The sequence below is a fragment of the Amphiura filiformis genome, chromosome 17 (assembly GCF_039555335.1).
Source record: "Amphiura filiformis chromosome 17, Afil_fr2py, whole genome shotgun sequence".
Classification (NCBI taxonomy): Eukaryota; Metazoa; Echinodermata; class Ophiuroidea; order Amphilepidida; family Amphiuridae; genus Amphiura; species Amphiura filiformis.
In genome coordinates, this window is record NC_092644.1 from 6570841 (window position 1) to 6584524 (window position 13684).

Here is a 13684-nt window from a genome sequence, read left to right on the forward strand (position 1 = left end):
GGTCATTTTTGCATCAGCCCCCCCCATTACAAGTGTTTATGAACGGTCCCTTACTAGACTTGAACTGCAACAGGTACAATTTATCAATCCAAAAACACCATTTTACTTAAGGCAGCCATTGGCGAATATATCCTCGTATGAACTTGACGGTTCAATAGTTACGCAAAAATGGCATGCATTGAACAATAAGACAATAATATTATATGACAAAAATATTTGCAGGTAAAGGTTGTATTTAGTTCATTGCAGCAACTATGTCGTTTTGGACATGGAAGCCATATTCCGTGGTTGTACATGGATTCTGTACTTAGCGCCTCTACTGATCCTAATCGGTGGTAAGTTTGACATAAATTTTTAACTTCATGGGTATTTTGTATGAATTAATCAAATTAATCATACCGAGCGAGAAACTAAGTGTATTACATTAACACGTCGTTATTATGGGTTTGTGCGTTATATGCCTGTGTCGTGTAGTCCTGACATTTCCATTATGCAACGGGAAGTATGCCACAAATATAATATAAATATAATAATAATATATATATTAAAAAATATTAACAACAACAATAATAACAACAACAGCACAAAAACAACAATAATAATAATAATAATAAAATAATACTGCTAATAATAATAATAATTTATTAACAACAACAATAATAATAATAATACTAACAATATTGGATTGCACATAGCGCTTTTACTCTTTTACAGCAATACAAAAACACAATCAGGAATAGAGAATACTTCTGTATAGGTTCAGTGAATATGGTGTCAGGCAAAAACATAAAACCATTTCTACATGTTTTATTGGAGCTCAGCTCTTCCCTTCCCGTCCCTACCCGTCTCTTCCCGTCCTGGCTTTCATTTCTTTCCTCTCTCTTCTTTCCCTTTCCCTTCCCTTCCCTTTCCTTCCTTTCCCTTTAGTTTCCGTGTGGCCATCCTTGCTAAAGCTGCCTCGTTTTCTTTCTATCGATGAATCATTCGACTGGATTAATTCTATATGTGTGACGTCATTATATTGTAGTCGGCGATTGAGGTTAAAAAAAGGTACTACACGGAACTACACGGTAGAAATGAATAAGTAAGAGGTATTTTTATTGGTGTTGATTTAAAAATTAATCTTTTCTAACCATGTTATTTTAACTAAGAATGAAAACAAACGCTAGACATTTGTTACGGATTTTTTTATCGTGTGATAGAGGATAAGCAGACAGGTCCAATATTTTATCGTAATTGCGCCGGCATCCACTACTCAAAACATTGGACCTGCTGCCTATCCCCTATAAACACGATAGAAGATAGTACAAACAAAATTTATATCGTCTATTCTTTGAATGATACCAAAGACTCCTCTTGGTTCTTGAACACTTCTTCCATGGCAGCTGTGAAGATTTTTGTATATAATGTATCACCCTGTCTTACACCTCTTTTAATGTGTATTGGTTTGTATACATCATTTTCAATATAAATTATGGCTGTTGCATCTGTATATATGTCCTCCATGATTTGTACATATCTTCGTTGACTCCAATCTTTCTTAAAACTGAATAGGTCTCTGTGTTCTACCGAGTCGAAAGCTTTTTCGAAGTCTATTATACTCAACGCAATTCTTCAACTGGTATTCATTTGCCTTTGAAGATGATCTGTAGTTGAGAAGCCCTCGGAATCCGTCCTGTTTTCTTGGTTGATTCTCAACCAGTATTATCTTGATGCGGTTTTGTATTATTCTGGTGAAGATTTCGTACGTATGGGATAGTATTAGTAAACTGGTTGGTCTGTAATTCTTAATATCTGCTTTGTCGCCCTTCTTGTGAAGCAGTATAACTTTAGCCTATTTCCAGGTTTTAGGTATTTTCTCTTGTAGTATGTTGTTATACAGTATGACAAGGTGTGTGTTTATCTCTACACCGCCTATCTTGAAGTGCCGGCCCGGAGCTTTGTTATCTTTCAATTGTTTCACTGCCAATTCCACTTCTCTTACTGTTATACTTGGGAAGTCAGTTTGATCAGTTGATTTAATGTTTGTATCTGTCTTGTCCTGATTTGATTTTTAACTGTACAGATCTTGGTAAATTCTGCACATACGTCTAGAATTTCTTCTCTATCAGTCAAATTTTGAAATTTGAGCCCTGCATTAGCGGCCCATTAGGCTCACCTAACCTCACCTCACAGGCTGTGTCACCCACTGTCTGATATCATGTAGCCCTTCTCAAGTAGCTTCCATTTACTTTACTGTCCTGTGCTTCTCTTGCCCAAGTTGTACCCAAATAGGATGTTTATAGATCATCATGCCATCTTCGTTTTTGTCTTCCCCTTCTTCTCTTTCCTGTTCTAGGCTGCCATTCAGTTAACCTCTTTGTCCATCTATTATCCTCTCTACGAGCTATGTTGTTCAGGAGGGTGCTGAGAGTCACTAGCAAGCAAAAACATTGGTGTTCCAATTTTGTCCAGATGTACATTATTTTTACTTAAATGACTATCTATTGTCAGGCGTGAGGAGTTTCCTTTGGCTTGAACTATGAATTATGGGAAGAGCGAATGAAATATCATCACGATTCAAGTCAGTGTATGTATCCTAGCCTAACTCCATCAGGCCCTATCTCGGCGTCATTCTACTTACCCCAATCCTGTTCGTTTTACCCATAATCCTGTTCGAACCGGCACAGAGAAGCGGCCGTGCGGACAGGTTAGGAGACTGACGGATTTAGTCGATATGTATCCCAGCTCATTTACTTAAATCCACTCACTAGAAGAAGATGCCATTTTACCTCCTGCATCTAAGTATTACGTGTCTAAGTATTACATGTTGTAATACTTAGGCACAATAATAAATTGTGTTAACTTTTTTTCAGTTTTGAATTATAAAATTCATACGTTCACATACCGTCAGGGGCGTAGCCGGATTTTTAAAAAAAATTTTTTACCTTTTCCGAAAATTTCTTTTTTTTGGCCTTTGGGTCAAGTTTTCAATATTTTTTTGAGGGGGCGCCTACGCTCCTGCGTACTGCGTCCACGTACATGACGTATGGCAAATACTTCGGTACAGAAACTCTTTTCGTTTCCGATTAGGTACACCATGTGATAATGCATTAGGAATGGAAGATAGAACAATAATCAAGGACCAACTGAAAGTTTCTTCCAACCCAGAGAGAGCTGGTAATGCACGGCTGAATGCGAACACGGCTTGGAGAGCAAGTCAAAGCGACAGTAATCCTTGGTTGCAAGTAACATTCTCCAATCCCATCTACGTAACCGCTATTGCAACACAGGGAAGCCCAGAAAATAGTAGGCTTATGTATACAATGCAATATAAAATACTGTATGGTTTACAAGAGGGAAACTTGAGTGCCATCATTGGTGATCACAACATTGAAAAGGTAAGATTACTAATTAAAGTAATGTTTTACATACAAAATAATATATGTATCCAACACGATTACTATTACTGCTCATATGGTGTCCCACAGGGCTCCATCTATGGTCCTTACCTTTTTATCATTATACTATACTTATGTGCACAGGACCTAATCAGTCAATTGATGATCCACTATTTCATATATACATAATAAACACAAACAACATAATAACCTATAGGATATCGACCTGTTTACATGAACCCGGTGCTCGGCTCGGCTATTATTCTAAACAATAGAAACAGGACGGAACCGGGCGGAACCGGCCGTCAACCTCCAGTCGAGTTTTGATTTCATCCCTAAACAAAGACGTGTGTTCTCATGAAACGGACACCATAATTTAATTACAATATCACAACCTCAAAACAACTCGTGAAAGATTACACGAGTCAAATCTCCCATACATGTTCAAAATTTCACACAACCAATATAAATGAGAATAAAGCCACCTGTTGTGCTTTTACTTGACTTTAAAGGCAAACACTACTCTATGACGAATCTTTTAATTTCAATATATTTCAGGTTTTTGATGGGAACATAGATAGTAACACAATAGTCAGACGAATGTTTCCAAATCCGTTGAGACTTATATTTATTAGAATCGTAACTACAAGTTGTGAAGGGAGGTGTGCACTTCGAATTGAACTGTATGGATGTGAAGGTAATTATTATGATTAGTCTATTAAGTTTTGTTTTAGCGGGTTTGCCTGTAGTAGCTCTTACTTCTTCAGGACAAAAGTATGAGACAATGTAGGCCCTTGCCTAAGGATGGCTCTGAAAAGAGCGGTTCACTGAAGACTGTCCTTTGGAAGACCGCCCCTTGTCAACAAGTAAATTAGTGGTGGCTCTGAAAAGAGCCGTTCACTGAAGATTGCCCCGTGTCAACAGAAAAAATGTTTATGCCTTAACGCAGGAACATGGCAATTAACGCAGAAGAATGGCAAAAGATTCCATGAAAATGTTCTCTCCAACCAGATGCACGAAGCCATTTTTACAAATGATATTTTGCTTTTCATTGTGATTATGTAAAAGAAAGCTGTCAAAGCACTGTTGTGGTTTTGGTTGATAAGGAAAGGAAAAGACAAGTTAAAGCCCGACTCTTTAATCCAATGGGTCTTTTAAAGTTTGTGGTTCTGCATTACAATGCCCTTTGTTTCTCTTTTAGGTTTCCCTATTTTAAGTCCCAGATTAGATTGTGACACTATTCAATGGATGGGTCGTTTAACCTTTTTTGTGGCATTGAGAAACAAAAAAAAATCACAAGCGTTTTGGTTTTGATTGGTTAATTAGAAACTGAAATCAATACAAAATTAGAAATAAATGCACACCTGGTTTAAGCAGGCTGAGAAACTGAACACTTGATAAGCCCAATGCGCAGCCCAGTAGGGTGCAATAGGAACGGTATTGCAATGACAGTATTATTTTCATTTACTAGCTCTTCCAACCAGCTCTACAGTAACTCACACAACTGAAAGGATATCAACTACCCCGAGTACGTATCAGAATACGAAGATAAAGTCTACATCCCTTTTATCAACACCTACTGCGTCATCAGATGCAGGATTTATCAAAAGTAAGTTGAAATGTTTGATCAAGTGCTATTCGTACAAAAGCAAACGTTAATTTTTTTTGCCATGTCCAGGGCCGTTCCGACCATTAGGCCAGGTAATGCGGTCGCCTAGGGCGGCACACGAAGAGGGCGCAAAAAAAAAAAACAAAGAAAAAAAAGAAAAAAAAAGGGAAAAGGAGAAAGAAAAGGGGAGAAAAAATGAGGGCGGATAAAAAGAAAAAAATGGGCAGTATACAAATAGGTCAAAACTGATGAGTTTTCAAGGGGTAACCCCCTTAATACTTTTTTGGAATGCTTTGGTGGGGCTGCAGGGAGAGGCTTTGCCTAGGGCGGCAAAATCCCTAGGAACGGCCCTGGTCATGTCAACATCACCGTCGGCGGTATTTTTACTGAGTATTCCTTGGTGGAGGTCACTTCCGGTCATTCACCAAATACCGTCAAAATGCTACTTCTGGCACAAATTAAGTACAGAGTTGCGACTCGTGATCCAAGGAGGTTATATAAACATGGAGAGAAATAGATTACGTGTTTTCTTTGATTCCGAATTGGTTTGCCGATAAGCTATTCATAAGGTGATACCTTTTGTTTTGGACAAAAAGGTTCCGCCATATTGGTAACTGACCTGACAGCGTATTGACACTTTAGTCGTCTATGTACACCATGTACACCGCCCAACTTATCTTAGGTGCATCATTTAAATAGATTGAATAGAGCCGCTAATCGTAATCGATTGGCTGTGTACGGAAAGATTATAAATTAGGTTACTGCAATATCCATTGTTTTCGCAGTACATGTACTTATACGCTAAATAACGAATAATCTGGCTCAAAATAAACGCGCTCAATGTGCCAAAACTAACAGGTATACTCGTATGTCCATGTCTATTAAATACACCACAGTATGTGTTTGGGTTGTTATTTTGCTACACTCTAAATAAAAATTACTCAATGTTGAGTAAAAAAAGGAACAGAGCATGCAACAAAATGAATAAATATAACTCAATGTTGATTCAAATGAGCAAAGATTTAATCAATATTGAGCTCTCTTTTACTCAATATTGAGTAATTTTTACCATTTTGTTTATTTAGAGTGTACATTAGTGGGACCACAGATATTCCAACATCTGTGGTGGAACTAATGTTTTTTGGCATTCTTGTGCATTGAATCGATGCATTTTGAAAATTTGACCTCTGTGTGCATGCATGAGATATTTGATATTCGACCTACTTTACTCTATAACTCCCGTAATAAACACCCTAGCGGAATATGACAATAATTGACTTCTATTTATTTTTTATTCCTAACAATGAGAGGAACAATTCCTTCGTTTGACTTAGTAATGCGGCCCAGACACGTCCAATTATATTGGGCAATTATATCAAAGACCCTAGATAAAATCTACCAAATAGTACACAGTGGTAGATTTTGTGTCTTTGATATTGCTCAATATAATTGAATGTGTGGGCCGCATTAGAAACTGAAGTCAATATAAAACTAAAAATTAATGTGCAAATGTTTAAGCAGTCTGAGAATCTGAACACCTGAAGAGGCCCAATGAGCAGCCCAGTAAGGTGCAATAAGAACAATAACGGTATTGCAATGACAGCATAATTTCTATTTACTAGCTCTTCCAACCAGCTCTACAGTAACTCACACAACTGAAGGGATATCAACTACCTCGAGTACGTATCAGAATACGGAGATAAAGCCGACATCCCTTTCATCAACACCTCATGCGTCATCAGATGCAGGAGTAATCAAAAGTAAGTTGAAATCTTTGGTGCTATACTCTTGTAATCCGTCGAGAGCCACGGGTGGTGTGGGTTCCACATAACAAAAAGTCCTGCACAAGCTTACTTTTTATTCCAAAAGGTACACTTTTTGGAAGTCCCCATTGATCCTACGTACGGGCTTGGATAGGGTTCTACACTCTGGTGCGTAAGGGTGCTGGTTCGAGCCTCGCCGGTGTCGTTAATTTGCACTCGTGAAGAAGACTGAAAAGAAAAGGTAATTCAGGGATATGAGACAAATATCCCTGATTAACTTGAATTTATTCTGGACAAAGTCTTTACTGCCAATTGTCCCGTTGTAATCCGTATAGTACAAGACGAAGGAAGTTGGCTGCGAAGGTTTATTTTTGTATGTCTCGGGTATGCGCGTGTTAGCTGCAAGTTAGCCCTACCACAGTGCCTTTTTTTTTATTACACATTATATACTATACACCATGCTATACTGAGAACTGCTAAAAACCCAGTGACAGCTCACAACCCACTAACCGCTGTCCCCGAGAAAAAAGGGGGGAATTAGCAGTCACTGGCAGCAGCTCTTTGGATATAGTCAGGTTTTATGATATAGCATGGTTTTGGATCACCACAGTCAAAAGGCCCTATACTTTTTTTGGGGGGGAATTAGCAGTCACTGGCAGCAGCTCTTTGGATATAGTCAGGTTTTATGATATAGCATGGTTTTGGATCACCACAGTCAAAAGGCCCTATACTAGTAGGTGTTAAATGGTTCATGGAATGATTCGGGATACGTTGGCCAGTGAGAATCTGTAAAGTATGCAAGAGAGCATTGTGGGTTTGGCATGGCGCACTATAAATCACAAAAGGTGTTCTATACTGTACAGTTATTTATCCAATGTGAGATGTACAGATAATGAGAAAAAACCCTTTAAAGGTGGAGTGCTAAGGCCATATGGAAGTCACATAACTGCCACCACCTCGGCTCCACATAGCTGCCAAGAAGTAGGCAATGTATACAGTATATAAAACACAGGTCTTCTGATCTGGCAAGAAGATGGTGATGTTACAACCAAAGAACTCACACACTGCTCTATTTCTGGCGGCCTTGAGAGGGTAGTAGAATGCTATGTACGGAGAGCACAACAATTCGGGAGAAATGAAATTATTTCCACAATGACAGCATAAAAAGAGCAGCCAATATTATTTTGTATTACCTTGCAATAGTCATTTGAGGACATAAATCTTATAAGTGAAACGGTAACCATGTTCTATTTTTAGTAAGGTTTGATCTTATTTTATATTGATGCGATTTGGTAGTTCACAGCATCTTGCGAATGGTAGTGAGCTTCGGCAAAAATTGCATTGGTCATTTCATAGCGAGTGTGTAGAAGAATTCAAATATCACAGAAATACTTTTGTAGGTCCTGTGGTTATGTTGTAAAGAGGGCTGAAACAACTCATTAACAACAATAAATCAAGCAAGTTTTATATGATTTATAGAATAAACTTTTGCAAAACATCAAAGTGTTATTTTTCCATAATATATTGATTTAGACAATGAAATTTGATTTTTTTGGTTGCTTTGACCAAAAAAAGATCGCATGGAAGTCCTTTTCAGAGGGCTGAGCTTTCGGAACTCTAGCGAGTACCATCTTCAGAGCAAAGTATCTAGGGAAAGATCAAATCTTACTCATCTTTACCGATCTAGAGTACCAAGTAATTTAAAATCATGTTCTATTTTATTTAGACACAGCCGTCGGTGGTTCATCAAACCCTATACTCATACTAATGGCGACGACGAGCGTTTCCATACATCCAGAAACTTCACACGCCACATCTGACGCTGGTGAGGAAAAAAAATAGTTATTCCAATTATTGCAATCTTGAGTTAAACTTTTGTCATCAAACTCATTCCAAATAAACAAGAACTTTATGTAAACCTGATAAACATGATAAGGGATGACCGTACAGAACCGCCCGGAACCGGCCGCCAGTCGAGTTTTGATTGCATCCCTACGGGTAAAGTTATCGAGGATCTGAAAATGATTATTGACTCTCTACTCCTCTGAGACCACACTCTTATACCACCGGCGCGTGTCCAGGATCTTTTCCTGCGGGGGGCGCTCAGGGTGGCTTTCAGAGTTGTGCGGGGGGGCTTAATGGCTAAAATCGCTAAAACGGCTGATTTTACATGCTTTTTAACAAAGTGCGGGGGGTTTCAGCACCCAAAGGCCCCCCGGACACGCCACTGTATACGACTACAAGATTTGAAACTTGCCCATCTTGGTTTGAAGTTCATCACTGCTGGGTATGTGTAATGTGTTTTATGTTGAGCACACAATTGTTGGGACCCATGTACTCAAATGTCTTGGGCCATCAAGCTTTCGGTTTTGTACAGAGGTTTTGTATACGAGTGGATATTCATACGTAGATAAAATGATTAAATAGTTTAACTTCAACACTACACTATTTTTCGCTCACCTGGAACGTTTTCACTAGTTCGACTAGCGTCTTCAGCAGATGGTGGTGCTGTGTTGATATCTTGTCTACGGTCGGGATATCCTTCACTGATGATGTCATATGATTGACAGAATGACATCATAGGATGTTATCCCGATCGTAGACAAGATAACATTGCAGCATCACCATCTGCTGAAGACGCTAGTCGAACTAGTGAAAACGTTCCAGGTGAGCGAAAAATAGTGTAGTGTTGAAGTTAAACACTTTAATCAACTTAGGTTTTGTGTTGTTGGGTTATTATTACCTGACTACCGGTATTCAGTTTTTGGAACAATGTTTTTACTACTTTTAAAAGTAAGACAAATATCACACATACATTGTTAAGTGTAACTGGATCCTTTAAGAGTTATTTCGTGATTTTAGCATCCTCTTTTTACAGTAGGCATATCGCATATGGTTCCACAAATATCCACGAAAAAATCTTATTTTCAAAAGTTCAGTTGATTCGGACATCGAATTAGCGAGTACGCATTAATAGTTTGCAGTGCCCCATATAGGCTCAACTTCTAGGTAAACTAGTTTCGAAATTCCCGCAACAATCTGGGTCTCAAACATGCTTTTACTCAACACACTCGTGAAGAACAATCTTACTTTTCTATCGGAACGTTGGGAAGATTGGTAATCCATCCAACCCTTGATTTGACACATTTGTTAAGCAATAGTAAACCACAAACAGTATGATTCGACTATATTTACAAATTTGTATTTATAAATACGCACATGACCACATTCGCGCTGCCATAGACAGTAAGTCTCGAAGTGACCTTCTACACAGTGGGTGGTCTTCCTGTATATTTGAATGCAAATGCGGTACAACACGAGACTACTGCGCAGCAAAATTGTCTATTTTGCTCAACTGTGTGATACGTTTCCGTCGATGAATATTTTTTCCGTCGGCAGATAAAAATGTTGTTTTCTGTATAGTGGTCAATGGCATGAGATTTGGTCACGCTTGCTGGTCTTGGTATGTCGTGCCCATGGATCACTGACGTGCGTATTTATAAATATGTATTTATAGATGTAGTCGAAGCATACTGACAAATAGGAAACTGATTTAACTGATGTACTACTTACAATTCATGTCTTATGTGTAAGTACTCCTACTTGTCTATTTATAGTTTAAATACATTGTACGTGTTAAAATATAAAACTTTGTTAACTCCCCCAGGTGTGATTGTTGGCTCAATCATCGGAGGACTAATCGTGTTAGCGGTGTTGGTGGCAGTTATTTGTTTTCTCAAGTAAGTAAAATGAGTACCATTAACTTGGGAATTTGGATAATTAATTTCAGGAATAACAAGAATAGTCTGTAAAAAAGACAAAATTCACGGATCACTGTGTATAGTATTTTGTTCTATCCTTCATATCTAACTAAACTATGGGCTGTGCAATAATTATGAGCCGTACAATTTCTAAGTGGCGTGCCAAAAATCGCTTGCCCCACCCGTTTCGGCCTGCCAAAATCGCTTGCAGGTTTCATTTATTTAAACATGTTTCCACCTTTTGTTCAGATATTGCAGGCGAAAGTCAAAGAAGCAACGCGAGCATGATGAGGGACTGAGAGGAAGTGAGGAAATCAACGAATTGCCAGACGAATCGTCAAATTTCTATACAAGTACTCCACGCGGACCACGACACAAACAGCAGCAGATGGAGGTACAGCAGCAAAGTCAATCCAGCCCCAATGTCTACGTAGGTTTGAGCGGTGAAGATGCTGAAGACATGGTAGAGCAAGTGCCGAATCAGGAAAAAGTTGTTGAGCCTGAAGTTAGACGTGAACAACCATCGATTGACATTCACAGTAATGGACATGAAACGTTGAAACAAGGCATTGATGATAAAGATAAGAAAACTCCTCGTGATAAATCGTGGTCTCCTGAACTTACTACCCTTAAAGAAGAATTCAATTCGGTCACGGTTGGAGAACATGGACCTGGAAATACAACTGAATGTAAAGAAGAAGCTGATCTAAAAGTAGAAGCTGATCTGACATGTCTGAACGTAGGCTATGACAATGATGATAATGGTGATGATGATGGCAATATTTGTGTCATCTACAACGATGCTGTGTCAGCTTTTAAAGAGATTACTGTGTTCGTACCTAATGATGATAAACCTGAAGAGAAATTAGATATTTATTCCCAATCTGAGTTATGGGGAAGACGATTTTCGTCTAACATTCACAGTTCCCAATGGGGAACTTGGGCAGTCAGGAAAGATGGTAACTCTGACGATGTGATAGATGAGAAATCACAAGAAACCTGGATTGACAATTACGACACATACCCTTTCAAATCCAGGAAGAAAATTACGAAGCGTAGAACCAACCTAGAACGCGAGATACCGGAAGACGCTACGCCTTTGAATGGCGAAGTTCAAAAGGTCAAAACAGACACAGAAAATGCAGACGATGACAAGTGTCAAGCAAATTTACATGACAAGTTTAATACGTACCCCTTTAAAACAAGAAAAAATGAAGTGAATCAAGTAGAAAGCAAGAGTCAAACCAACCAAAATGCTGACGAAAATGAGCAAGATGTCTCTATTTTAGATGACAAAGTAGATGATAACAAAGCTCACACGGCTACCAATGATAACCAAGGATTTGAAGATAGCGGATCGGAAAATAATCCCACTCGCCGCGTTAGCACATCTGAATGGGAAGATACTTATTTCTAAAATGGACCAATACATCAAAGGAGGTAATAATGTATTAATTTCAAAAGACACAAAACATATCAGGAAGAAAATGATACCACCCCCAGCAAGCACAAAATGTTTTTACCGGTTATGGTACAAATGCGCGCGAAGCGTGCGAAAATGTGCACTTTGGGGGCTAAAATGGCCAAATATGAGGTTAATTTGGTCAGAAACCCCATAAAGGCGTCAACATTGGGGGGGTGATTGTATGGACCATCCCCTGGCAAAATATTGGGTGGATTTATACCCCAGGATCTACGCCTATGTTGAAATGCTGGGTCATACAATACCATTTTGGTAACATTTAAAAAATGTTGTTGTAGTGTTTTTTCATATAAAACGCTTTAAAACCATTTTAGTAGGCATATCACCCCAAAAATAAGCGCAGCAGAAACACGTTATTTAATGTTTCTACATGAATGAGCTTTATTAAAGAATCAAAAATCAAAAAACGGAATTGAAATCGGTCAATGTAGTGTCAATTTTAAGATGCTCGTAAATGGAATTAAAACCTGCCACAAATGGCTATAATGACAAAATTGGCATATTTCGAGATTTTGAAGGTTTGTTTGGACCCTTGCTAGAAAAAGCAGCGTTAATTTAAGTATCACAGGTTAAATGCCTATCTTTCCGTACTTCGTTAAAGAAAACAAAATTTAAAAATCTATCATTGAATAATTATAATAAATTAACCAAATATACTATTTTAGCTATTTCAGCCAATCTGCAGACAAATTAAAGGTGAAAAAATGACTAAGTTCAGCTAATTAATATGCAAAATTGATGCCAATAGAAAACCGTACATGATATCAGGGTGCGGTTTTTTTTTTTTTTTTTGTATACAAAGTTATTTCAATTGATAACAAAAAATACACAAAAAGTAATTAATTATGCAAATTAGCTAATTACAGCTAATTATGTATTCATGATATTATTATGTAAATTAGGCATGAGTAGTTTTGGGTTTTTCAATATTTAATGAAAGTCTATCCATTCACCATAAATTTGTCAAGTATGAACCTGTTATGATGTTGAATAAAGAAACTGCAGTTAATTACTTAAATATAATACAAAAAAATACAAAGTTTGACATTTTGACGATGTCTGGAATAGAATTTTCATTTTTTTCTGAAAACATGGTGTGTGTCACCATTGCTCAAAGCTAAATCCGAAAAGTAAAAATAAAAATTCATTTGCAATGAGACTTTAAATTAACATTTTGTTATCTGGATTAACACGGGAAGACAAATGGTAAAAAGAACAGCCATTCTACTGTATCGCGTATACAAAAATAGTATGGCCTTGGGCACACACAATGGCTTAGAGCTATTGTGGTTTGGAAAATTACTCCCTAAAAATTTCTTTGATAATGTTTTGTTTTTAATTAGTTTTACTCAAGGCAAGGGAAGTGTGTCATTCGTTGTCGACGGAAATAATTTACATGCTAAGAAAGATTAATATTTCAGCTAAATGGTGGTAGGTCCCTTTATATCAATAGGCCTATATTTACTGATTTATGAGCGATCTTCAAAAATCCATAAAAACAGGCAGTAGCTCTTAAACAAAACAATATTTAATTTTTGCGGACCCGATGGTAGCCTCGGAAAGTCTTCACACACCATATATTAAAAATTCAAACATTTTGGATAAATGAAGCATTGTGAGGAAATTCATTTTTTGACATGATGTTTTCTAAAATTGGTCAACTTTGAAGCGCGCGCTTTTCAATTCAC

At 37.7% G+C, this 13684-nt stretch overlaps 1 protein-coding gene across 1 annotated transcript; it reads left to right on the forward strand.

The window, feature by feature from the left end:
- The first annotated feature begins 198 nt into the window (after positions 1–198).
- Positions 199–12160, forward strand: LOC140136867 (uncharacterized). The gene is made up of 8 exons (XM_072158470.1): positions 199–335; positions 3073–3380; positions 3939–4077; positions 4852–4989; positions 6612–6749; positions 8479–8577; positions 10420–10492; positions 10763–12160. Exons 1-8 carry the CDS (start codon positions 269–271, stop codon positions 11928–11930), a joined length of 2130 nt encoding a protein of 709 aa, XP_072014571.1. The 5' UTR covers positions 199–268; the 3' UTR covers positions 11931–12160.
- Positions 12161–13684: the final 1524 nt, after the last annotated feature.

What these genes read in the sequence shown, in the direction of transcription:
- LOC140136867 (XM_072158470.1), top strand. Translation starts at nt 269, where the DNA reads ATGGAAGCCATATTCCGTGGTTGTACATGGATTCTGTACTTAGCGCCT. An exon ending in TCTACTGATCCTAATCGGTG is followed by an intron (nt 336 to 3,072) that starts GTAAGTTTGACA and finishes GTTTCCGATTAG; the next exon opens with GTACACCATGTGATAATGCA. An exon ending in GTGATCACAACATTGAAAAG is followed by an intron (nt 3,381 to 3,938) that starts GTAAGATTACTA and finishes AATATATTTCAG; the next exon opens with GTTTTTGATGGGAACATAGA.